The sequence below is a fragment of the Phyllobates terribilis genome, unplaced genomic scaffold, assembly GCF_046119375.1.
Source record: "Phyllobates terribilis strain yellow unplaced genomic scaffold, ASM4611937v1 Scaffold_10__3_contigs__length_209671492, whole genome shotgun sequence".
Taxonomy (NCBI): Eukaryota; Metazoa; Chordata; class Amphibia; order Anura; family Dendrobatidae; genus Phyllobates; species Phyllobates terribilis.
In genome coordinates this window covers 130,736,495-130,762,419 of record NW_027362770.1, presented here as the reverse complement: position 1 = coordinate 130,762,419, position 25,925 = coordinate 130,736,495, and the positions used below count along the sequence as shown (strand labels likewise).

Genomic DNA, 25,925 nt, shown 5'->3' with positions numbered 1-25,925 from the left:
TATCAAGAAAAGAACACTGTCCTTACTGTGAAACATGGTGGAGGCTCTGTTATGTTCTGGGACTGCTTTGCTGCATCTGGCACAGGGTGTCTTGAATCTGTGCAGGGTACATTGAAATCTCAAGACTATCAAGGGATTCTAGAGAGAAATGTGCTGCCCAGTGTCAGAAAGCTTGGTCTCAGTCGCAGGTCATGGGTCTTGCAACATGTTAATGACCCAAAACACACAGCTAAAAACACCCAAGAGTAGCTAAGAGTAAAACATTGGACTATTCTGAAGTGGCCTTCTATGAGTCCTGACCTAAATCCTATTGAGCATCTTTGGAAAGAGCTGAAACATGCCGTCTGGAAAAGGCAACCTTCAACCACGAGACAACGGGAGCAGTTTGCTCATGAGGAGTGGGCCAAAATACCTGTCGAGAGGTGCAGAGGTCTCATTGACAGTTACAGGAATCGTTTGATTGCAGTGATTGCCTCAAAAGGTTGTTCAACAAAATATTAATTTAAGAGTACCATCATTTCTGTCCAGGCCTATTTCATGAGTTTAATTTATTTTTTTTTTAATTCTGTGGAAGCAGGGTTGAAAAGCAATGTCTGACTTTCATTTATTCATTTTCATAGATTTTTAATTTATTATTACTTTTGTCAGATTCAAGTTATTTCTGTGACCATTGTTGGTTTTTCTTTCATTAAACGAGGGGTACCAACAATTTTGACCACATGTGTCTATATATTCAATTTAGCCTCATTTAGAGACCCAGCTCTCCTCCTGCATTTTATACCTTTATGTTCTGCTATAAATCCCATGTTGCATCAGCACAGCATCACATGATCAGCTAAAAACAGTAAGATCTCTTCTGGATTGACATTCTGATTATTATTCCCTCTATATTATCCTAAATAATACTATAAGGAAGGCTAAACATTATAATTGTGTTACAGGAGCTGTGTAGTCATCATCATTATCTTTGATACTAGCTTCTCTTACCCTACCATGGAGAACTTCAGTGGTACAGACCATGCAATTACATTATACAGGCAATTCTGTTGAACCCTTGAAGAGAACATAAAACTAATGTATGTAATTCTCACTATGTGATCACATGACCTAAGAGAAAAGAAGTATACCATGAACTTTCTGAAAGAAAGAAACAACTAAATAGAGTAATTCTAGTGATAAGCATCTGATTGCTAGAGGGCCTACTTCTGGAGCCTCCACTGATCATGAACAGTGAGGTCCTGTGTTGCAGGTTTGAAAAGAGTGGCTATGGTGCATGCGAGTTACCATTCCTTTCCTTTCAAAGTTTATGAGGCTGATCAAGATAGCTAGAGAGCTGGAGCACAGCACTCGACTATCTTCATCACACCAATATATTTTGAATAAAGTGGCACATGCACTACCACAGCTTCATTCAACTGGGAAACACAGGAGCCCATGGATCAGTTGCTTCTTACTGATTCAGCGAACAAATGAGAAGACTGATAAGGTGTATTCCCATTTTGGATATTTATTTCCCTCTTGGACACTTATGGCATATCCACAAACTATGTCATAATGTCTCATAGATGCACCTATCTTGAAACTCATTTGCAGCTTCAAGTGATCTTGAATGGAGAGGTTACCAACAACAGTACAAGTGTGGCCTCCTCCTTTAACGTCTGTGAGGGTTTTGAAAATTCCCAAGCAAATATGTTTGGCAATTTTTAGAATTCCCATTAAAGTGAATGGAGAAAGCCTCACATGGGCAATCACCTTTCAATCCACGTTATCAAAAGACGATGTCCTTTTCTTGAGGTCCCAGAGGTAGGTATCTATACGACATTTATGGCATATCCCAATAATGTGTAACATGGGAAGACATCTTGATCACAAAAAATCCGGTAAAGCTTGTGGTGTCATAAATTTGACCACCACCACCAGGAGAGAAGGTGGGTATACCATGGCCTAGAGGCCCAGGCAGTGTCATTGCAAAGGCCTATATCAGCAAAAAGTAGACCAAAATGATTGATGCACCAGAACATAATACTTAATTAGTCTGATGTACTACATCATCTGTCTGAAGATCTGGTCCATCAGGGTAACATTTTGGTAAAATAGCGAGAACCGTTATAGTGGAGAAATTCCCAATGAATTCATTACCAGGAAATTTATTTTGCTTGTAGTTTTCTAATTTCTATGATTTCTAGTTGGACTCCTGTTCTAATAGTCTACACATAGATGTGCTTTCCACGTATGTACCGTCTTAGTATACTGTCAGTGAGTAACAGTTTACATCTTGTTAATGCGACTAGATTTTACAGCATTGTTAGTAGAAAAACGTACGGTACACTGAGCCATCACAGCCCATATTACCCAAAAAATTAAGCTTTAAGGAAAGATCAATCTCATACTCTTATATTGTACATCATGTTCAGACATGATGATTATAGAGCTGTCATTTCTTGATGGAAGGATCTTAAAGTCAGTGGATCTTGGTCAAGCCAAGTTTACAGTATAATTGCATTAAGCCCTTTCTTTAAAAGGACTTGTGACTTGCTCAAAAATGGAGTTAAATGCCTTGTAGTGTTGCGCGAGTGTACTCGGTGAAAGGGTTAACCGAGCACGTTCGCGCAGCACTAATGCCTTGTAAAAATCCCTGAGTTATCCTGATTCTGTAGCTCTTTTCTGTTTTGCGCTGCATCAATCTATTGCAGAGATATTCAGATTTTTTTTTTTGGAGCGCAGTATGTGAAATGTCTGTTTGCAGACCAATTGGGTGTTTCTTCAGAGTCTTCTCTCAGGTTGTGCGCTTTCACTCCTCCCTCCCAGATGCTGCCAATCACAACAGAGCAGCATCTGAGACTGTTAAAACTACAAGATAAGTTGGTGAGCTGTGATTAGCAGCATCTGGAAGGGAGGGGTGAAAGCGCACCCCCCCAGAGAAGACTGAAGAAAATTCCCAGATGGTCTGCAAGCAGAGATGTCACAAAAATGCTCTCCAGAAAGACAAACAGAAAAGAAAAACTGAGTCAGGAGAGTCCCAGAATAAAGAGGTCCTCTTTAAAAACATTCACATAAGAATAACATTAGTTTTTTTAAGGGACTGGAGCTTGGAAGAATATGACTACACACATAAGGGTGAAGAGTGTAAATAGTACTTTCCTCTTCAGTCTTTGCCAACATATTTGACACCTTTACCTTATGAATATATGTATTGCCGCCACTGGTTTACAGATACCACCTAAACATTTACAATCTTCATAACCCTCAAAAGATATATCAAGTTGCAAGGAATTAACCAAGCACATGGACAAGTAGACAGGGTCTTCATTAGCGAGACATTACTATAACATAAAAACTACATAAACAAATCTGCACATAGTCCCATACAAAATGCTTTCAGTTGACAGCGCTTTGTAAGGTGGAACCTCTGTTCTTAGGGCCAGGTAGGACACAAGATGGAGGGTGGTCTTGTCTTGTGTTAGGGAAGCATGGATAAGCCCTAAAAGGAGAAGATTTTATTTTCCACTGAGATCTTGTTGACTTCTTTTATAAAATCATCACATCATAGACTCCTCTTCAATCTCTTTGTCCACTTCGATGGCTGTGTTTTCATAACTTATGATTCCTCCATACTTCCGCATGTGGACCATCAAAGGTTTTGGAGACTGGCTACCTGCCAGGGTATTAACATACATGCCTGTCCTATTTTCTTCTAGTGATGGACCCCAGTCCATAGCTGGTCTACTAGCTTGGCGTATTCTCTGTAAGGAGATCAGAAAGAGAATGCTTTCAGAAAAAGCATGGTAACATAGAACATGGACACTAATCCATCATTGCATCTCGAGGATCAATCATTCTTTGTGTGTCTGGCCAAGATATGAGGATCCAGAGAAGCCAAAAAACACTACTGGATATCCATAGACCATTTTTCCATAAAGTGGAGAAAATTACTTTATGACCCCAACTAGGAGGGACGAGCGAATCTGCAGAAGTTCGAATATGACAAATTCCTTGAATTTGGCAGGGAAATTCGATGGAATAATTTTGATGTGAATTGAATGTTCCAGGGTCTCTCTTGAGAATAATAAATGTGTAAAAAAAAAACAAAAAAAAAAAACCTTGTCGCTCACCTACCTTGTCGCCACTGGAACCCACAGTCCTGTCCTCCACTCTGTCTGGTCTCTTCTTTTCTCCTAGCTCCTTTTTGGGCATCTTCATTTTGTGCCAGGACTTCTGGAGGAGAGTAGCCCTCTAACATTATTGAACACATTGAGACATTATGACATGCATCACCCGAGGCACAGACTATTTCATGGGTGATGGCATGTCAAAAGCCTACTTGGCAGCTTAAGTCTGGCACTAGTGAAGATGCTCGAAGAGGATGTCGCACACCAGAGGAAAGAGTAAAGAAGAAGTCAGACAGAGTGAAGGATCGGACAATGGACTGCGATGGTGGGACATGTTAGTGACAAGGTGATTATTATTTTCTTTTTAGCCCGCTTCTTCACTGTCTGCAATTCAGTGAAATGCCAGTCAGCTGATCACTTCTTTTTGCTGAATTTATACAAGGCAAATTGAAAAAAACTTCAGATTCAGGAGAATGTTTAGTAAAATTCGAGGTGAATTCAACTGGCCGCAAGCAAATTTGCTCATCTCTACAAACTGGCAATTTGATAGATATACAGTGGGGAAAAAAAGTATTTAGTCAAACACCAATTGTGCAAGTTCTCCCACTTAAAAAGATGAGAGAGGCCTCTAATTGGCATCATAGGTCGACCTCAACTATAAGAGACAAAATGAGAAAACAAATGCTGAAAATCACATTGTCTGATTTGGAAAGAATTTTTTTCAAATTTTGGTGGAAAATAAGTATTTGGTCAATTACAAAAGTTCATCTCAATACTTTGTTATATATCGTTTGCTGGCAATGACAGAGGTCAAACGTTTTCTGTAAGTCTTCACAAGGTTGGCACACATTGTTCCTGGTATGTTGGCCCATTCCTCCAGGCAGATCTCCTCTAGAGCAGTGATGTTTTGGGGCTGTCGCTGGGCAACATGGACTTTCAACTCCCTCCAAAGGTTTTCTATAGGGTTTAGATCTGGAGACTGGCTAGGCCACTCCAGGACCTTGAAATGCTTCTTACGAAGCCACTACTTCATTGCCCTGGTGGTGTGCTTGGGATCATTGTCATGCTGAAAGACCCAGCCACGTTTCATCTTCAATGCCCTTGCTGATGGAAGGAGGTTTGCACTCAAAATCTCACGATACATGGCCCCATTCATTCTTTCATGTACACGGATCAGTCATCCTGGTCCCTTGGCAGAGAAACAGCCCCAAAGCATGATGTTGCCACCCTCATGCTTCACAGTAGGTATGGTGTTATTTGGATGCAACTCAGCATTCTTTCTTCTTCAAGCACGACGAGTTGTGTTTCTACTAAACAGTTCTACTTTGGTTTCATCTGACCATATGACATTCTCCCAACACTCTTCTGGATCATCCAAATGCTCTCTAGCAAACTTCAGACAGGCCCGGACATGTAATGGCTTAAGCAGGGGGACACGTCTGGCACTGCAGGATCTGAGTCCCTGGCGGTGTGTTACTGATGGTAGCCTGTGTAACGTTGGTCCCAGCTCTCTGCAGGTCTTTCACTAGGTCCCCCCATGTGGTTCTGGGATTTTTTCTCACCATTCTTGAGATCATTTTGACCCCACAGGGTGAGATCTTGTGTGGAGCCCCAGATCGAGGGAGATTATCAGTGGTCTCGCATGTCTTACATTTTCTAATTATTGCTCCCACAGTTGATTTCTTCACACCAAGCTGCTTGCCTATTGCAGATTCAGTCTTCCCAGCCTGGTGCAGGGCTACAATTTTGTTTCTTGTGTCCTTCAACAACTGTTTGGTTTTCACCATAGTGGAGTTTGGATTGTGACTGTTGCGGACAGGTCTCTTTTATACTGATAACAAGTTCGAACAGGCGCCAGTACTACAGGTAATGAGTGGAGGACAGAGGAGCCTCTTAAAGAAGAAGTTACAGATCTGTGAGAGCCAGAAATCTTACTTGTTTGTAAATGACCAAATACTTATTTTCCACCAAAATTTGAAAAAAATTTCTTTCCATATCAGACAATGTGATTTTCAGGATTTGTTTTCTTATTTTGTCTCTCATAGTTGAGGTCGACCTATGATGTCAATTACAGGCCTCTCTCATCTTTTTAAGTGGGAGAACTTGCATAATTGGTGGCTGACTAAATACTTTTTCCCCACTGTAACATTCTGCCTTAATGCCAGTAAGGGCTCATGCAGACGTCTGTGGTAATCGGTCGGAGCAGACACCACAATTCACGGACTGGCCGCAGATCTCCCGACCTGCGCTTCAGAGCCTGGTAGAAATATATGAAGATGTCAAGCTCGGATCGGCAGACCTGCAGTCAGTCACTGCATTGCGGTTCGTGCTTGGACCGGTTTGCACGGATGTCGGCATGAGCCATTATCCTATAGGGCTTCCCATATGCACAGGTTCTACCTTCTATAGGGCCTTCCAAGTAACATGAAACAAACATAATATTGGTAGCAAACAATGGGGAGAGGAGCAGAACTGAGGGACATACCATTTGTTTCCTCCTGGGACCAAAAAGTGAGATTGGGACTTTAATATGAAATGGAGAAAGAGAACAATTTTTGTATGCCCCATTTCTTCTATTTGTGAACATTTGGATTATAACATAATTTTTTTTTTAAAATAAATCTTTTTTTAACATGAAATATTTTAGGTTATTATGTCATAAATATTTCTTTCAGATCTCTGATCCTATACCAGGTTTTGATCAGAGCACCGAGTCGTCCATCTGCCTCAGTTTCCACACTGGTTGGATAGAATATAGACCACATCAATGCACAAACTCATTAGCTCCACTTAGTGCTAAATCCATTAAAAATGCTATTAAATATCAGGCTGTATGATTAGATATTTCCTTTGGAAATGAACATTCCTTTCAAGGCGGAAAGCAGTAAAGCTACATGTATGAGGCAAGACAAAAGCATTTTAATTAATGTTCAGGTCTATTCAGAGTACGTCTGATGCAAAACTAACAATTTATAACGATAGTGATTACTTACCAGTAGGATAAGTCATCAGTATCAAATTGATGGGGATCCGACACTGATAATAATGGACAACGCAGCGGCAACTTTATTCACAACTTGATGGCCGGAAGCAAAGAGAGAGTAAAAGACCTGGCACTACATATGGAGAATAAGTAGCTAGTAACAGACCCTGCACTACACATGGAGGACAGGTAGAGAGTGACAGACCCCGCACTACACATGGAGGGCAGGTAGAGAGCGACAGACCCCACACTACACATGGAGGACAGGTAGAGAGTGACAGACCCCGCACTACACATGGAGGGCATATAGAGTGTGACAGACCCTGCACTACACATGGAGGACAGGTAGAGAGTAACAGACCCTGCACTACATATGGAGAATAAGTAGCTAGTAACAGACCCTGCACTACACATGGAGGACAGGTAGAGAGTGACAGACCCCGCACTACACATGGAGGACAGGTAGAGAGTGACCGACCCCGCACTACACATGGAGGGCAGATAGAGAGTGACCGACCCCGCACTACACATGGAGGGCAGGTAGAGAGTGACAGACCCCACACTACACATGGAGGGCAGATAGAGAGTGACAGACCCCGCACTACACATGGAGGACAGGTAGAGAGTAACAGACCCTGCACTACACATGGATGATAGGTAGAGAGTGACAGACCCCACACTACACATGGAGGGCAGGTAGAGAGTGACAGACCCCACACTACACATGGAGGACAGGAGAGAGTGACAGAGCCCGCACTACACATGGAGGACAGGTAGAGAGTAACAGACCCTGCACTACACATGGATGATAGGTAGAGAGTGACAGACCCCACACTACACATGGAGGACAGGAGAGAGTGACAGAGCCCGCACTACACATGGAGGACAGGTAGAGAGTGACAGACCCCGCACTACACATGGAGGACAGGTAGAGAGTAACAGACCCTGCACTACACATGGATGATAGGTAGAGAGTGACAGACCCCACACTACACATGGAGGGCAGGTAGAGAGTGACAGACCCCACACTACACATGGAGGACAGGAGAGAGTGACAGAGCCCGCACTACACATGGAGGACCGGTATAGAGTGACAGACTCTACACTACATATGGAGGACAGGTAGCGAGTGGCAGACCCAGCTTTATAAATAAAGGGCAGGTGGAGAGTGATTAACCATGCACTACATATTGAGGACAGGAAGAGAGTGACAGACTCTGCACTACACATGGATGATAGGTAGAGAGTGACAGACCCTGCACTACACATGGAGGATAGGTAGAGAGTGACAGACCCCACACTACATATGGAGGACAGGTAGAGAGTAACAGACCCTGCACTACACATGGAGGATAGGTAGAGAGTGACAGACCCCACACTACATATGGAGGGCAGATAGAGAGCAACAGACCCCGCACTACACATGGAGGACAGGTAGAGAGTAACAGACCCTGCACTACACATGGATGATAGGTAGAGAGTGACAGACTCTACACTACATATGGAGGACAGGTAGAGAGTGACAGACCCTGCACTACACATGGAGGATAGGTAGAGAGTGACAGACTTTACACTACATATGAAGGACAGGTAGAGAGTGACAGACCCTGCACTACACATGGAGGACCGGTAGAGAGTGACAGACTCTACACTACATATGGAGGACAGGTAGCGAGTGGCAGACCCAGCTTTATAAATAAAGGGCAGGTGGAGAGTGATTAACCATGCACTAATTATTGAGGACAGGAAGAGAGTGACAGATTCTGCAATACACATGGAGGGCAGGTAGAGAGTGACAGACCCCACACTACACATGGAGGGCAGGTAGAGAGTGACAGACCCCACACTACACATGGAGGACAGGTAGAGAGTGACAGACCTCACACTACACATGGAGGACAGGTAGAGAGTGACAGACCCCGCATGACACATGGAGGGCAGGTAGAGAGTGACAGACCCCGCACGACACATGGAGGGCAGGTAGAGAGTGACAGACCCCATAATACACATGGAGGACAGGTAGAGAGTGACAGACCCCACACTACACAGGGAGGGCAGATAGAGGTCTGTCATCTCCCTCTTTCAATTGTACACTGTGGAATCCACGGTCTGTATGCAACAAGTTTCCTTTCCTGCACAACTACTTTCTGACCAACTCTCTCAATCTGCTGGCCCTCACTGAAACCTGGATTCAGGATTATGACACTGTCTCCCCTACTGCTATTTCTCATGGCGGCTTGCATTTTTCCCATTTCCCGAGACCCGCGAGCAGACTTCGTGGTGGAGTTGGCTTACTCCCCGCAATGCACCTTCCAGGTCAATTCCATCACTCTCATTCCCTTCTTTTGAGGTCCACACCATCAGGCTCTTCCATCCCCTCTCCCTCAGAGTAGCGGTTGTATACCGTTCACCAGGCTCACCCACTCAGTTCCTTGACCATTTTTCTGCCGGGTTGCCGCTCTTCATCACTTCAAGTCCTTAGATTTACCAACCTTTATCCTGGAGACTTCAACATCCCCATAAACATCCCCACCTCCCCATCCGCATCCCAGCTTCTATCTTTAACCACTTCTCTAGTCCTCTCACAGCTTTCAACCTCTGAGACACACAAAGACAGAAACACCATTGATCTGGTCTTTGTCCGGCTTTGTTCCATCCCTACCTAGGTAACTCACCTCTTCCCCTCTCTGACAACAACATCCTCTCCTTCACGCTCACAAATCCTCGCCCAACCCAGCACACTCCTACCTATCACACATTCAGAAATCTACAAGCTAGTGATGAGCGAGCATGCTCGCTACTGCTCGGTGCTCGCCCGTGCATCTCACTGCTCGAGATGCTCGGCGCTCGCCGAGTATTTCCGGTTTGCTCGGGCGGGAACTCCCTGCATGTTTGGCGCTCTTTAGAGAGCCAATGAACATGCAGGTATTGCCTGCCATGCACCGTAATGCCGTAGCCATGTTGGTTGTGGGCAATACAGTGATTGGCTGGCCGCACATCGTCATAAGGTCTATATCAGACCTGGCGCCACCATGCTCGTCACAGTCACTCCAGATCAGACAGGGTAGGGAGAGCTGCTGCTGTGTCAGGGAGAGATTTGATTGTGTATTAGGTAGTATAGTGTAGGGAGAAAAAACGTACATTACTCATATCCATCTTAACAAACAGTCCTTCTGAGGACTAATCCATCTGCAGAGATATCAGGCAGACAGGGTGTATAGGCAGGCGGTGTATATAGCAGACTGCAGTGCATATAGCACAAGAGGCTCCATTCCAATTCTGCCTTCTGCTGCTGTTAGATATTTCTATACAAAGGCCCAGGTCTCAGGGGCCAGGAATACTTTTCTTTGGATCTTAATCCTCATTATTTGCTTAAAAAGCAATCCAGAGAACACCACCAGCATGATCAGGCACCTGGCAGCAAAGCACCCGACTTTGTGGGCCAAACCCCAGGGTCCAGGAACAGTGTCTGTGGGTGGCACCATTGCTTTTTCCGCTGTTGTGCATGCAAGCCAATCCCCTGTCCATAGTGCATGCGAAGACGCCACTTGCCCTGCACCTGTCGTTGCACACTCTCAAGTAGCAGCATCAGGAAGCACGTCCATGTCTTTGTCCCAGCGCAGCGTTCAGTTGTCCATACCCCAGTCCTTAGAACGCAAGTGCAAATATGCAGCCAACGCCCCACAGGCCACACTACTAAATTCTCACATTTCACGACTGCTTGTGATAGAAATGTTGCCTTTTCGGCTCGTGGAGACGGAAGCATTCAGCAACCTGATGGCGGCGGCCGTCCCTCGGTACTCAGTCCCCAGCCGCCACTATTTCTCTCATTGTGCCATCCCCGCACAAGCACGTGTCCCAAAACATTAGCCGTGCTCTCAACAATGCAGTTACCGGTAAAGTCCACCTAACCACGGACACGTGGACAAGTGCTTGTGGGCAGGGACGGTACATCTCGCTGACGGCACACTGGGTTAACATAGTGGAAGCCGGGACCCAGTCGGACCTTGGGACGGTACACGTCCTCCCGACGCCAAGGATTGCAGGCCCTAGGTCAATCAGGGTTACCCCCACGGTCTACAGCTCCTGCACCTCATCCTCCTCAGCCTCCTCCTACTCTTCAGCCTCCATCCATCTCCGAAATGACCACATCAGTCACAAGCTGGAAGCACTGCAGCACTGCTTCGGCCAAGCGGCAACAGGCTGTGCTGAAGCTAATATGCTTAGGGGAAAAACAGCACAATGCTGAAGAGTTGTGGACAGCTCTGAATGAGCAGGCAGATCTGTGGCTCACACCGCTGAACCTACAGCCAGGCATGGTCGCGTGTGACAATAGCCGGAACCTGGTGGCGGCTCTGAGGCGAGGCGAGCTCACACACATACCATGCCTGGCCCATGTGCTTAACCTCGTGGTTCAGCGGTTTCTCAAATCCTACCCGGAGCTGCCGGATCAGCTTGTTAAAGTACACCGCCTGTGTGCCCATTTTAGAAAGTCAGCTACAACTTCTGCCGCCCTTGCAGTATTTCAGCAGCGTTTGCAGCTTCCGGCTCACAGATAGGTGTGTGATGTTTCCACACACAGGAAATCTACACTGCAGATGTTGGGAAGGATTTGTGAGCAGAAGAGGGCAGTTGTTGAGTACCAGCATGAACAAGGCCATCGGTATTCAGTTCAGACTCCACACATAACACCTCAGGAGTGGACATGGATGTCAGACATATGTACCATCCTCCAAAACTTTGAGGACTCCACCAAGATGGTGAGCGGCGATGACTCTATAATTAGCATTACCATCCCGCTTCTCTGTCTTCAGAAACGCTCTCTGCTCACAGTCAAAGAGGATGCATTTCAGGCGGAGAACAATGAGATGGAGCAAGGAACCATACAGGGTGCTTACACACAGCCAAGCCTCATCTCATTCCAACGTGGATTGGGTGACAATGAGGAAGAGGAGGAGGAAGAAGGACAGGAGCTAGTTTCATGCACTATAGACGGTACTACCTGCACAGCTGTCATACCGTCTGTTCAGCGTGGATGGCCAGAGATCAGAGAGGAAGAGGAGAGCATGGTCAGTCATCCTCTTGGTGAGGACACAGAAGTCTTGCCTGTTAGTAGTCTGGCACGCATGGCTGAGTATATGTTACGCTGCCTTTCCCATGACCCTCGCGTTCTCAAAATTTTGGGTGACAGTCATTACTGGTTGGTGACACTTCTAGACCCACGCTACAAGGCAAACTTTATATCTCTTATTCCTGAGGCGGACAGGTCTACAAAAATGGGGCAGTACCAGAAGGCCCTTGTTGCGGAACTATTAAAAAAATTCCCATCTGAAAAAGCTGGCGGCAGAGGGCACACTTCGTTGGACAACCAAGGAGTACAGGCGAGAGAGACACAACTTCAATCCAGCAGAGACAGGGGAACACTGTCAAAGTTCTGGGAGAGTTTTCTCAGACCCTCCCATCGCACAGGCCCTGAGGCGCGGGGTACTCTCACAAGGAGTGCAAAGTTTGGGAAGATGCTGAGGGAGTACCTTGCCGACCGTACCATCGCCCTCCATGATTCCTCTGTGCCTTATAATTTTAGGGATTCCAAGCTGGATACGTGGAATTATCAGAGCGGGTTTTTAGTGCCGCTGGTGGAATTATAACTGATAAGCGCATCCGCCTATCAACTGACCTGTCACATGACTCAATGACGTCACCCCAGGTCCTTCACACCACCGCGAGCCGCCCAAGACACCGGACGCAGCAGAGAAAACACCGGGAGGACATCGGAAGGTAAGTATAATCTCTTTTTCTTTTTTTTTTTACCATTCTTCTTCTTTTTTTCTTTAACTAACTTGGTCACACTACTATAAATCCATGCCGGTTGCATGGATTTATATAGTGTGAACAAGTTTTCAAGCACTTTTCCAAGTGATGTTAAAATCGCTTGGAAAAGCGCTTGATAACCCGCATGCAGAAATGCATGCAAAAACGCTTGACAAACGCTTCTACCTGGCGGGAAAAACGCATGTAAAATCCACATGCGTTTTTCCTGCCAGGGAGAAGCGGAAAAAATATGCAGCATTTCTGCATCGTGGGCACATAGACCAACTCTATAGCAGACGCTCTCCTTTCTAATGGGAACATGTCGTACCTTGTTACTGTGGGGTTTTTCCTAAAATTGGTCAGCCGTTGGACTCATTGCATACCCTATAACTGTATAGCGGACTCTCTCATTTCTAATGGGAACATGTCGTACCTTGTTACTGTGGCCCTGCTCCGTGTGTCTTTAAATTCTTAGTGGGGTTTTTCCTAAAATTGGTCAGCCGTTGGACTCACTGCATACCCTATAACTGTATAGCAGACCCTCTCATTTCTAATGGGAACATGTCGTACCTTGTTACTGTGGCCCTGCTCTATGTGTTTTAAATTCTTAGTGGGGTTTTTCCCAAATTTTGGCAGCCCTTGCAGTCACAGCATGGGTATTACCACTATAGGAGACCCGCTCCTTTATAATGGGAACATTTTTTTTACTGAGACCCTTCTCTATGTCTCTTCAAAGGGGTATTGGGTTGCGTTCAAATTTTTAGCAGCCCTTGCAGTCACTGGATAACAGTATAGGAGACCCACTTGTTAATAATGGGAACAACAAAGCATAGCCGGCTGATGGCTCTCTAACAATAGCTACGGCCAACTGCTGGCCTTTTAAGAATAGTAAGGGCCATCTGATGTCCCTGTAAAAATAGGCTTTATGACTTTCAGAGTCCCTCCATCATAAATCAAAAAGGATGTGTCTGATGATGTGTCACACACCATATTGCCAGATAAGGTTGTAAAATGTTAAAATTACATTTCCCGGTGAATACATTTGTCTTAAAAAAAATGTAAAAAGCCCAAAACAATAACATCTTTCTTTAGTATAAAAAACAGCGTCACCAATTTAACCTCAATGTAATCACATTGTTCAGCTCATGCACCTCCTACTCCATCTCTGAAATGATCACATCAGTCACAAGCTGACAGCACTGCAGCACTGCCTTGGCCAAGCAGCAACAGGCTGTGCTGAAGATAACATGCTTAATGCTTAATTGACAAACCGCCCAGTGCTGCAGAGTTGTTGAAAGCTGTAACACAGCAGCCTGATCTGTGGCTCTCAACGCTGAACATACAGCCAGGATTGGTCGTGTGTACAATGGGTGGAACCTGGTGACGGAGAAATGACAGCTGGGGTAGATACAGTTTCCCTCTATGCCAGTCCTTTCACCGAGCTAAAGAATATGGCTGTGGTGAAATACAACTCCCACTGAGAAGCTGTTTCAGATTGAAAAACATTGTGCCCACCAGAGGATTTGATTCTGAGGGCTAACCTTCCTCACCCGCTCAAGAGCCCCATAGCAGCTGCAAAGTTAGCGCTATCATGAACTCTCCTGAGGTAGAAGCCAAGGCACACCAGAGGATTCTCTGGTGGGACCGTCCAACCCTGCTGAGAAGCAGTCCTGGCTAAGAAAAGTGTGTGGGAAGGTTCCCAGACACTCTATGGCTTCTTTTTTACTGAGGAGGAAACACATGCAAACACAGGGAGAACATACAAAGTCCTTGCAGATGTTGTCCTTGCTGGGATTTGAACCCAGGGTCCCAGCGCTGCAAGGCTTCAGTGCTAACCACTGATCCAATGTGCTGCCGTTCACCTTCTAATATCTAACAGGCTGGAGAAACTTGCACCTACTGCCACTCTATCTTCAGCTCCTTTGTGAGAAAATGTATTAGGGCAGCCACTCAGTCTACCAAATAAAATTCCTGAGAAGGAAATTGGGGATGGCTTCGCTAATGGTACTGGGGTCAGTGCTAATACCATGGCGTCGTACAATAGTTTGCTGGAAATATTCCAGGCTGGTAGGAGGCAAGCAAATTCCCACAGAAAAGTACCAGCAGTAATGTTCAGGCCACAGTTCAAGTGCAAGCAGCTTTAGAGGACTTCCTGGGAGAAATGACACGCAGGGTAGATACGGTTTCCCGCTCTGCCAGTCCTTTCACCGAGCTAAATACAACTCTTAGCAAAAAAAAGTTGTGGACAGGCTCCGTACCGTCCCTGGCCACATTCACCTGTCTACGTGTTTGTGGTTAGGTGGTCCTTCCCAGTAAGTGCACTGGGGAGGGCACGGGTAATGCTTTTGGACCCGTGCTTGTGGAAGGCGGAGGCGATACCGGGAAATATAGTGGCGGCTGGGGACCGAGTATGGACACCCGGCCGCCACTGGCATGAGGTTGTGAAAAGCTTCCGCCTCCACGAGCTTAAAAGGCCATATTTCAAGTGCAAAGAGCTGCCCAGAAATCTGGCAGTTTAGTGTTGCGGCTTGTGGGTGGGTGGCTGGCTGCATACTTGTGACGCGCCCCCTGGGCCATGTTCAAGGGACACCCGGAGCCGGATCTGGATAGGGGTAGTAGTCCTTGTGGCGGTGACCCGGTCCGTGCCCAGGGTGGTCAAACTAAGTGTGTGGCAGTCTTTTGTAGATGTTGTTTAAGTGTCGACTACGCCACCCGTTGATTTGCGGCTAGGAGGCCGCCGCTGCAGAGCAGACCGCTGAGGCCGGTGGTAGGATGGTGCAGCAAGGATGGTATAACCCCCAACGGGAGGGGTATGGCCTCAGGGCAGGAGATGTGGAAGATGGTGGTTGTGATGGTGCAGCAAGGAAGCTCAGAGACATGCGATGCAGTTTCAGGGTTTTTACTCACAGGTGTTGTTCCGGTCACTCCGGCCTTGAGTGACCACCCGAGCCGTGCTGCGTCCACCAGGTGTGGGACTCGGCCAACTCCCAGGCAGTCCAGAGCGTGGTCCTGAGCTCCCCTCTCTTCCTTCCTACTGGCCGTTCCCACCAGGGATCCACCTTTGTCCGGCTCCCTCGGGCCTCTTGGTGGTAAAACCTTCTCTGGCTTTCCTGACCCTATTCGTGGTGTGCCTTCCTGGTGGATGTGGTGAGGGTCGCGCCAAAACTTGACCACGACCTCCGGTTCCTGGCTGAGGATCATTAGCCTCCACCAGTTTGGGATCCGGTACCCTGATCTGCCAACCCTTCACCCGTTAGCTTGTGGGATCTCAGGGTTCCCTCTTGTCCTGCGTCTCTGGGCCTCTCTTCCTCCTCCTCTCCACTGCAGGCCCGGCCCTGGAGCTGGGCCCAGCCGGAGCCACAGCTCCCTGTCAGCCCTCCTGGCTGAACTCTCCCTCTGACTCTCTCAGCTCTCAGCTCTCCCTGTCTCTAGATGGTGCCCACCATATATACTCCCTCTATGTGTGAGCCCAGGTGACTAGCACCCAATGGGCTCCTACCTCTATGCCCAGAGTCCCTCCCCTATCTGCCCCTACACTACTGGGATGTTCCTCCCCCCCTCCCACTCCAGCCAGGGACAGACGCTGTCGTACCTGCACATCTATCTGGTGGGAGTACCGTTGTTCTGTTCCCCGGAAATGGGATGAGTGTAGTGCATGCAGCTAGCTGAGCTCAGTCCCACACTCCATCCTTACCCGGGAGTGGAATACCACACCTCTGGATCGAGGTGCAATACCCCTGTAGCAGCCGAGTCCTCGGGGTGCTACATTCCCCCCTGGTAAATCACAGCACGTCCTCGGGCTGTAAAAGAATAAAACATACCAAAACATACAATTTTTTTTAAAACATACTAACATATAAAACATTATAAAACATTATCAGAATATAATGACAGGTAACTTATATATTATTCTAGCAATATAAACTTTTTCATATAAAACGTTCTTGTTCCTCCGGTCACGGTGCAACTTATGACCGGGTAAAGTGCAACAGTCGCTAGAAGAAAATCAGTTCTTCCTATAAAACCGGTAGGGGGCGCTTCAGGAAGCGCAACTATTTACAGGGTATGGCCGCTCTCAGTCCTTGGCCAGTGGGGAAAAGGAATGGCTGCTCACAGTCCTCAGCCTGTGGGGAAGAGGGATGGCTGCTCACAGTCCTCAGCCTGTGGGGAAAAGGGATGGCTGCTCACAGTCCTCAGCCTGTTCAGGGATAGGGACACACAGCAAACAGTTCACACTAGTCCCAACGGGGACCACACTCTGATTTGCATCATATAAAGTACCCCTACGGGTAACTATATACAGTTCTCTTTATGCTACTTCCCTTCAGCAGCGGTGTCCTCTCCTTATCTCCTCCTGAGGGTAATCTTCAAACCCGTCCGGGTCCTTTTGTTCCTCCTCATACCGCAGTTCTTCCTCCGTCAGCCGGTGCACATGAAGGGCGTATGGTCCTTTTGCACACTGATGCCGGGTGAAGGTGACCTCGTCACCCAGGTAAAGGTCACGTCCGCGGTGTCCCTCCGGCAGGTGAGATTCGACATCCCTGCGGGTGACAAAGACGTCGCCGGGGGTTTTGTGATCCCTGATAAAGCCCCAACCGTGCTCCAGTTGGAACTTGATTACAGTCCCGGTGGCGCGGGGACCGTGGGCTGCACGGGGGTTTCTCCGGGTCCGGCTTTTCTGCTCCGCGCTCTGGACCTGCAGCCGCTCCTCGCGGATCCGCCTCTCTCGCCGTTCTTTGTTGAAGACCTCCAGTTGTTGTCGGCAGCACTCCGCACGCTGGGCTGCGGCCGCCCGGGTCTCTTGGGTGAACCCCATGAGGTTTTCACCGGTGGGGTCCCATGCGAACTGCGCCTCCTCCAACGGGAGTGGGGTGATCTTGGCGGGTGCCGGAGCCGGGATCAGGGGCTCACACAGGGGCCATTCCTTCCGGAATCGGGGATTGAGGTATTCCGGTGGCCACTCAAAGGGCTGCCCATCCGGGCAAGTATGTTGCGCTAATAGGTCTTCACCTAGGGGCAGCACTGTGGAGGTCGAGGGCGCGGTGGTGGTAGCGGCGCCCGGATTCACCAGGCCTTGCGACCAGGCCGGTGGCACTTTAAAGGTGAAGGGCACTGTGGAGACGGCGGCGCCCGGGGGCACTCGGCCTTGCGACCAGGCCGGTGGCGTTTCCTGCTTGGACGCGCTCAGAGTTAAGGCGCGTGACGTCTCAGGGGGCATGGCCGCGGCTCCTGCCGCTTGAGGCCTAGTTCGGAGCGGTGGCGGTGCAGCAACGGGCACGGTCGGTGGGATTTCGGGCTCTGCGACGGGGAGCTGGGGCAGGCTTACGGCTTCTAGGCTTGGGGTAGTAACGTCCCCTTTACCTGCTTCCATCTCTTCAGCTCCTTCCACGGCGTCGTCTCCGGCCTTCGTCCCTCCTGCACCATCCTCAGAGGCAGACAGACTCCTCGTCCCGGGTGGCGTCCTTTGCTGGCGGGTTCCAGCCTGCAGGGCCATTTCTCTGCTCCACTCTGTCAACACTTCTTGCTGCACTCGGGCCATCTTCCGAGCCAAGCCCTCCAGCGCGGTCTGTGCATGCTCCCGATCTTTGGGGAGCTGTGCCAGGATCTCCACCAGGCCTTCTGAGGTGGCGGCCTGCAACAGGCTCCTGACCAGAGGGTCGGTGCTGCCTGACTCTCCCTCCATCTCCGGGTGCGATCTTTCCAGACTCCTCCAGGCTGCACCCATCCTCTCTCTTTTGTTCTTGATCCGCCCCTCCTGAGGGTGGTCCCGGGGCCACTTGGTGATTGTCAGTTTCAGGGGCAGACCCCTCGCTCTGATGGACATCTCTATCATTGCAGTCTCTGCTGGTGGGGGCGGTTTCCGCTTTTGGCGCCATTCCTGGACCTGGCCCACGATGGGAGGTGGCCTCTTGCCACCCTCTGGCACGCCCATAATGGAGTCCGCTCTGCCAGGCCGGGAAATCGTCTCAGATGGCGGGAATCGTCTCCTAATGGCGGGAAACTCCGTGGATGGCGGGAAAAGGCTGCAGATGGCGGGCAAACGGCGGGAAACGACCCGAAATGGCGTCCGATGGCGGGGACCCTCCGGAACCGGCGGGAGACTTCTTCTTACGGTAAATATGAACTTTTCTTCAGGCACGCAGTACCCGGTGGTTGCGGGCACGGAATCCTGCCGACTACGCCAAAGTTGACGCGCCCCCTGGGCCATGTTCAAGGGACACCCGGAGCCGGATCTGGATAGGGGTAGTAGTCCTTGTGGCGGTGACCCGGTCCGTGCCCAGGGTGGTCAAACTAAGTGTGTGGCAGTCTTTTGTAGATGTTGTTTAAGTGTCGACTACGCCACCCGTTGATTTGCGGCTAGGAGGCCGCCGCTGCAGAGCAGACCGCTGAGGCCGGTGGTAGGATGGTGCAGCAAGGATGGTATAACCCCCAACGGGAGGGGTATGGCCTCAGGGCAGGAGATGTGGAAGATGGTGGTTGTGATGGTGCAGCAAGGAAGCTCAGAGACATGCGATGCAGTTTCAGGGTTTTTACTCACAGGTGTTGTTCCGGTCACTCCGGCCTTGAGTGACCACCCGAGCCGTGCTGCGTCCACCAGGTGTGGGACTCGGCCAACTCCCAGGCAGTCCAGAGCGTGGTCCTGAGCTCCCCTCTCTTCCTTCCTACTGGCCGTTCCCACCAGGGATCCACCTTTGTCCGGCTCCCTCGGGCCTCTTGGTGGTAAAACCTTCTCTGGCTTTCCTGACCCTATTCGTGGTGTGCCTTCCTGGTGGATGTGGTGAGGGTCGCGCCAAAACTTGACCACGACCTCCGGTTCCTGGCTGAGGATCATTAGCCTCCACCAGTTTGGGATCCGGTACCCTGATCTGCCAACCCTTCACCCGTTAGCTTGTGGGATCTCAGGGTTCCCTCTTGTCCTGCGACTCTGGGCCTCTCTTCCTCCTCCTCTCCACTGCAGGCCTGGCCCTGGAGCTGGGCCCAGCCGGAGCCACAGCTCCCTGTCAGCCCTCCTGGCTGATCTCTCCCTCTGACTCTCTCAGCTCTCAGCTCTCCCTGTCTCTAGATGGTGCCCACCATATATACTCCCTCTATGTGTGAGCCCAGGTGACTAGCACCCAATGGGCTCCTACCTCTATGCCCAGAGTCCCTCCCCTATCTGCCCCTACACTACTGGGATGTTCCTCCCCCCCTCCCACTCCAGCCAGGGACAGACGCTGTCGTACCTGCACATCTATCTGGTGGGAGTACCGTTGTTCTGTCCCCCGGAAATGGGATGAGTGTAGTGCATGCAGCTAGCTGAGCTCAGTCCCACACTCCATCCTTACCCGGGAGTGGAATACCACACCTCTGGATCGAGGTGCAATACCCCTGTAGCAGCCGAGTCCTCGGGGTGCTACACTTGCACTTGCATTTCAAGTAACAGAGAACTAAGCAGATGGTGGCCTCTATCATCATCATGGCCTCACCTCGGCACTATGAACTCTCCTGAAGGAGAAGCCAGGGCCCGCCGGAGGAGTCTCCGGTTTCTGGTGAGCCCATTCAACCCTGCCGAAAAGCAGCCCTGGCTAAGAAAAGTGTGGGGGAAGGTTCCCGAACACTCTATGGCTGCTTTTTTAATGTGGGTCGGCCATGCTTATGTGGCGCCCCTGAGGGTTCGGTCGCCACAGAGGTATTGCATCTCATCCAGAGGTGTGGTATCTCACTGTCAGGTAAGGAAGGAGTATGGCTCAGGACCCTAACACTACATCCACTACACCACATTTCCGGGGGACAGGGCGATAATGCTCCTACGGGAGAGCACAAGTGTCCCTGATCCCTGGCTGGAGTGGGGAGGAACCAGAGTGGAGAAGTGACAGGAGCAGAGGCTCTGCAGACCTCTGCTCCACAGGCGGGCCTAGTCAGGAGGCCTGAGCCTGAAGGAGGGAAAAGGGGAGCAGGAGAGGCTCCAGGACGAGAAGAGAAGGGACCCCAGGGGTACGGGCCGTGCAGTAAGCCACCCGTACGTCCGCCGCTGCCAGGAGGTAGGGGGGTCAGGCCACAGAAGGGGAACCGGGTCCCCCAGCCAGCAGAGACTACAGGACTCAACTGGGAACCGGAGGCTGCAGCACTTCAAGTACAGTGGGCCGTCCACACCAGCCACCAGGAAGGTAGCCGCATAGGGCCAGGGGACGGAACACACGTCGCTCGCCAAGGCCCGAGGACACTGGACAGAGGTGCCGCTAGGTGTGAGGTACAAGGAGAGAGGCCAGAGAGGACACACAGAAGGGGGTCCTGCTAAATGCTCCAGAGATACCTGAGGGTCGACCAAGCCCCTTACTGCGTGAGCACAGGACGCCGTGGGCTCTTACACTGGCCCTGTAACTGGAACTGCTTTAACCGTGAGTAAAAGACCTGGGACTGCACTGCAAAGACTCGGTGTTATTATTACTGATCCAGGCACTATCACTACTATCATCCATACACGCTGCCCTGAAGCTCCGCTCTTCCTGTGGGGAGTTACATCACCTTGGTGCACATACCATCAGCTTCAGTGAACTGCTCCGCAGCGGCGGTTCCCAATAACCGCATTCCACAGGTGGCGTAGTCGGACTATATATAACAGAGACACATAGACTACCCTGGTTTGACCGCCCTGGGTCACGGACCGGGTCGCCGCCACAGTGAGCATCTACAAGGCCCGGCTCCGGGTATCCCCCGCACGGCCAAGGGGGCGCGTCAACTTTGGCGTAGTCAGCAGGATACATAACCCACCCATTACCATCGGGTATTGTGTGCCTAAAAGACTTTGTTTTCTACTGAATGTGGCGTCCACCCCTGAAGAATGGGTGCCATTATGTGCCAGCCAAACAACAATCAAAGGCCACCTCCCATCGTGGGCCAGGTCCCAGAATGGCGCCAAAAGCGGGGCCCGCCCCAAACAGCAGTGATCATGTACGTGGATGTGTCCATCGACGTGGGGGGGCTGCCCTTGGAGGTGACCAACAGCAGACTGCCCTGGAACCGCCCCCGAAAGGGGAGGGGAGGCAAGAAAACTGGGAGACAGGGTGTGGTCTGGACCAGTCGAGGCAGGCCTCACCCGGGAAAGGAGATGGACCGTGGCAGCTCCGGAGACCCTGCCAGCGACATGCTGCTGGCCGAAGCACCTTATACCCTGGAGGAGCTGGTGGCCAAGCTCCCCCAGGAGGATACTGAATTCCTCCACGCCGGCATGGAAGATCTGGGCCGGAGGATGGCCAGGGCGCAGCGAGATGCCATCGCGGACTGGAAGAGGGAGATGGAGCAAACGATGGCGGCCCGGTAGCCAGCGACGCTGCCCAACACCGGCGGCGCCCCAGCCTCCGAGGACCGGGATCGTGGTCAGGAGACCGCGCATGATGCAGGATCGGCCGCAGGAGCAGGTAGGAGAAGTTCTCCTGTACCGGACGCTGTAAGCGTCGACCTGCCCCTGGGCTCCCTGGTGGAGTCGCAGATCCCGGGCGTCGCCGAAGCTGTCCCATTCCCGACGCCAGAGCCAGGCGCTTTAAACCAGGGTGAGACCGCCACGTGCCTGCCATGCATATACCAGGGCGCGCCAGTTCCAAGTGCCCTCCAGACCCCGGAACCAGCTCCAGGCACCGGCGACACCGGCCCGCTCCTAGGTCCTCTGCAGGAGCCGCCCCCTCCGTCACCCGAATGGGTGTATGGGCGCTTCCCCTGGGACTGGTCCGCGGAGGTGGAAGACCAGCGGCCTTCACTCCTGCCCGCTCCACAGCCCGCTGCCGCCACTTCCCAGGTACCGGAGGATGAGGCCCAATTTGAGTGGGATCACTCGGGGGAGGATTTAATGGGGTTCTCCCAGGAGACCAGGGCAGCCGCAGCACGCCGCAAGGAGTTCTGCTATCAACAGCTGATCAAGTTTGAAAAAGAGCGGAAACAGCGGCGTGAGCAACTCAAGGCCAGGAATATGGAGGAAAAGGCCCGGACCCGCCATGACAAACAAGCGGCTCGTGCTCCCAGAATTACCGGGACCGTGGTAAAATTTAACCTGGACGCAGGATGGGGGTTTGTCTGGGACCCGCTGACCGACACGGATCTCTTTGTAAATAGGAGAGATGTGGAATCCCGCCTGCCAGAGGAACACCCAGATCGGGACCTGTATCCCGGGGACACCGTGTCCTACACCAGGCACCGAGGAGTCAGGGGCTGGTATGCCCTACATGTCCACCGGGTGGAGACAGAGTTCCACCATGCTGAAGACCCGGCTGGGTCAGCCTGTGATAGGCCAGCGCCTCCCCGCAGGGAGCACCCTTACTAAGTACTGTAAGAGGAACAGAACTTTGTGTGAGTTGTTTACCAGGTTGCCCGAAAGGGTGCAGTTCTACGTTGAAAAACTTGTGAGTGTTCATAAGGAACGGATCCAAAGACTAACCGGCTGAGGACTGGGAGCAGCCACTTCTTGTAAATAGTTGCACCTCTTAAGGTGCCCCTTATTGGTTTTATAACAACTACAACGAGTACCTCAGAACAAAAACCCGTTGGAGGTGGCCGAAGACGAGGTCCAGCATCTGGATCGTCTAAGCCCTGCAGCCACCCCAGGGCCTTCGTTGAGGGTTTGGGACGGGTCCCTCATATTCGTGTTTGCAAGTTGGCACTTTATTGAGAAATGGACACCTGATTGCAGGCATTACTGTGACCGGTTGACCAAAAGTTTTACTTGAAAATGTGTTAATATGAAGAATGTTTACAAAGAAAAATGTTTTATATTCAACAATGTGCTTATACTAGCGAAAAGTCTTATGATGTTTTATATGTGAAGGGAAGTGTTATTTAAAGTGCACTTATAATGTTTTGCAGCAACGTTGAAAGAAGTATGCCTCCCATAAAGGGAAGATGTGTTGTTTACAATCTTATATGCGGATGCATCCTAAAAGTTTTTGTATGTCTTTGATATATATCTGTCTTTTGCTCTGTTCCAGCCCGCGGACGTGCTGTGTTTTACCAGGGGTGTGTGTGGCGCCCCTGAGGGTTCGGTCACCACAGAGGTATTGCATCTCACCCAGAGGTGTGGTATCTCACTCTCAGGTAAGGAAGGAGTATGGCTCAGGACCCTAACACTACATCCACTACACCACATTTCCAGGGGAGAGGGCGATAATGCTCCTACGGGAGAGCACAAGTGTCCCTGATCCCTGACTGGAGTGGGGAGGAACCACTTAGAGAGGAGGAACTAAGTAGTGGATGGGTGGAGGACGTAGATCCTGGGAGCACTGAGTAGGATGTATAAAAGGTAGGAACCATCTTGGTTCAAGGGAGTAGTAGAAGTCAGAGTGGAGAAGTGATATGAGCAGATTCTCTGCAGAGCTCTGCTCCACAGGCGGGCTTAGTCAGGAGGCCTGAGCCTGAAGGAGGGAAAAGGGGAGCAGGAGAGGATCCAGGACGAGAAGAGAAGGGACCCCAGGGGTACGGTCCGTGCAGTAAGCCACCCGTACGCCCGCCGCTGCCAGGAGGTAGGGGGGGTCAGGCCACAGAAGGGGAACCGGGTCCCCCAGCCAGCCGAGACTACAGGACTCAACTGGTAATCGGAGGCTGCAGCACTTCAAGTACAGCAGGCCGTCCACACCAGCCACCAGGAAGGTAGCCGCATAGGGCCAGGGGACGGAACACACGTCGCCCGCCAAGGCCCGAGGACACTGGACAGAGGTGCCGCTAGGTGTGAAGTACAAGGAGAGAGGCCAGAGAGGACACACAGAAGAGGGTCCTGCTAAATGCTCCAGAGATACCTGAGGGTCGACCGAGCCCCTTACTGCGTGAGCACAGGACTCCGTGGGCTCTTACACTGGCCCTGTAACTGTAACTGCTTTAACCGTGAGTAACAGACCTGGGATTGCACTGCAAAGACTCCGTGTTATTATTACTGATCCAGGCACTATCACTACCATCATCCATACACGCTGCCCTGAAGCTCCGCTCTTCCTGTGGGGAGTTACATCACCTTGCTGCACATACCATCAGCTTCAGTGGACTGCTCTGCAGCGGCGGTTCCTAATAACCGCATTCCACAGGTGGCGTAGTCGGACTATGTATAACAGAGACACATAGACTACCCTGGTTTGACCGCCCTGGGTCACGGACCGGGTCGCAGCCACGGTGACTACAACCCCCGGCATCTACAAGGCCTGGCTCCGGGTATCCCCCGCACGGCCCAGGGGGCGCTTCACTTATGCATGTTATTTCTCAAACCGCATTACAGATCAGGTCATTGTCCAACTCTGTATTCAAGAAATTAAATGCACAAAGAAAGATGTGGGTGTGTCAAAGCACCACCAACAAGTGCGAGTTGATGTTGGACGGGCTGCCATTGCTTCTGCAACAAGCTCAATTACAGGACTTCCTGGGAGAAATGACACGCAGGGTAGATACGGTTTCCCTCTATGCCAGTCCTTTCACCGAGCTAAATACAACTCTTAGCAAAAAAAGTTGTGGACTGGCTCCGTACCGTCCCTGGCCACATTCACCTATCCACGTGTTTGTGGTTAGGCGGTCCTTCCCAGTAAGTGCACTGGGGAGGGCACGGGTAATGTTGTGGGACCCGTGCTTGTGGAAGGTGCAGGCGATACTGGGAAATATAGTGGCGGCTGGGGACCGAGTATGGACACCCGGCCGCAGCCGGCATGAGGTTGTGAAAAGCTTCCGCCTCCACGAGCTTAAGGCCATATTTCAAGTGCAAAGAGCTGCCCAGAAATCTGGCAATTTATTGTTGCGGCCAGTGGGTGGGTGGGTGGCTGGCAAGTAACAGAAAACTAAGCAGATGGTGGCCTCTATCATCATCATGGCTTCACCTCAGCACTATGAACTCTCCTGAAGGAGAAGCCAGGGCCCGCTGGAGGAGTCTCCGGTTCTCTGGTGTCCCCGTCCAACCCTGACGAAAAGCAGCCCTGGCTAAGAAAAGTGTGGGGGAAGGTTCCCGGACACTCTATGGCTGCTTTTTTTAATGTGCATCAGCCATCCTTATGCATCTTATTTCTCAGAACGCATTACAGATC

General features: G+C 50.3%; 1 protein-coding gene across 1 annotated transcript in view; it reads right to left on the bottom strand.

Moving 5' to 3' along the window:
* Positions 1–693: 693 nt before the first annotated feature.
* Positions 694–25,925, bottom strand: part of SLC6A7 (solute carrier family 6 member 7) — a 215,126-nt gene continuing 189,894 nt past the window's right edge. The window contains exon 14 of the mRNA XM_073649788.1: positions 694–3,743. Coding sequence (XP_073505889.1) covers positions 3,540–3,743 — 204 coding nt within the window. The 3' untranslated portion in view covers positions 694–3,539. The remainder of the gene's footprint in view (positions 3,744–25,925) is intronic.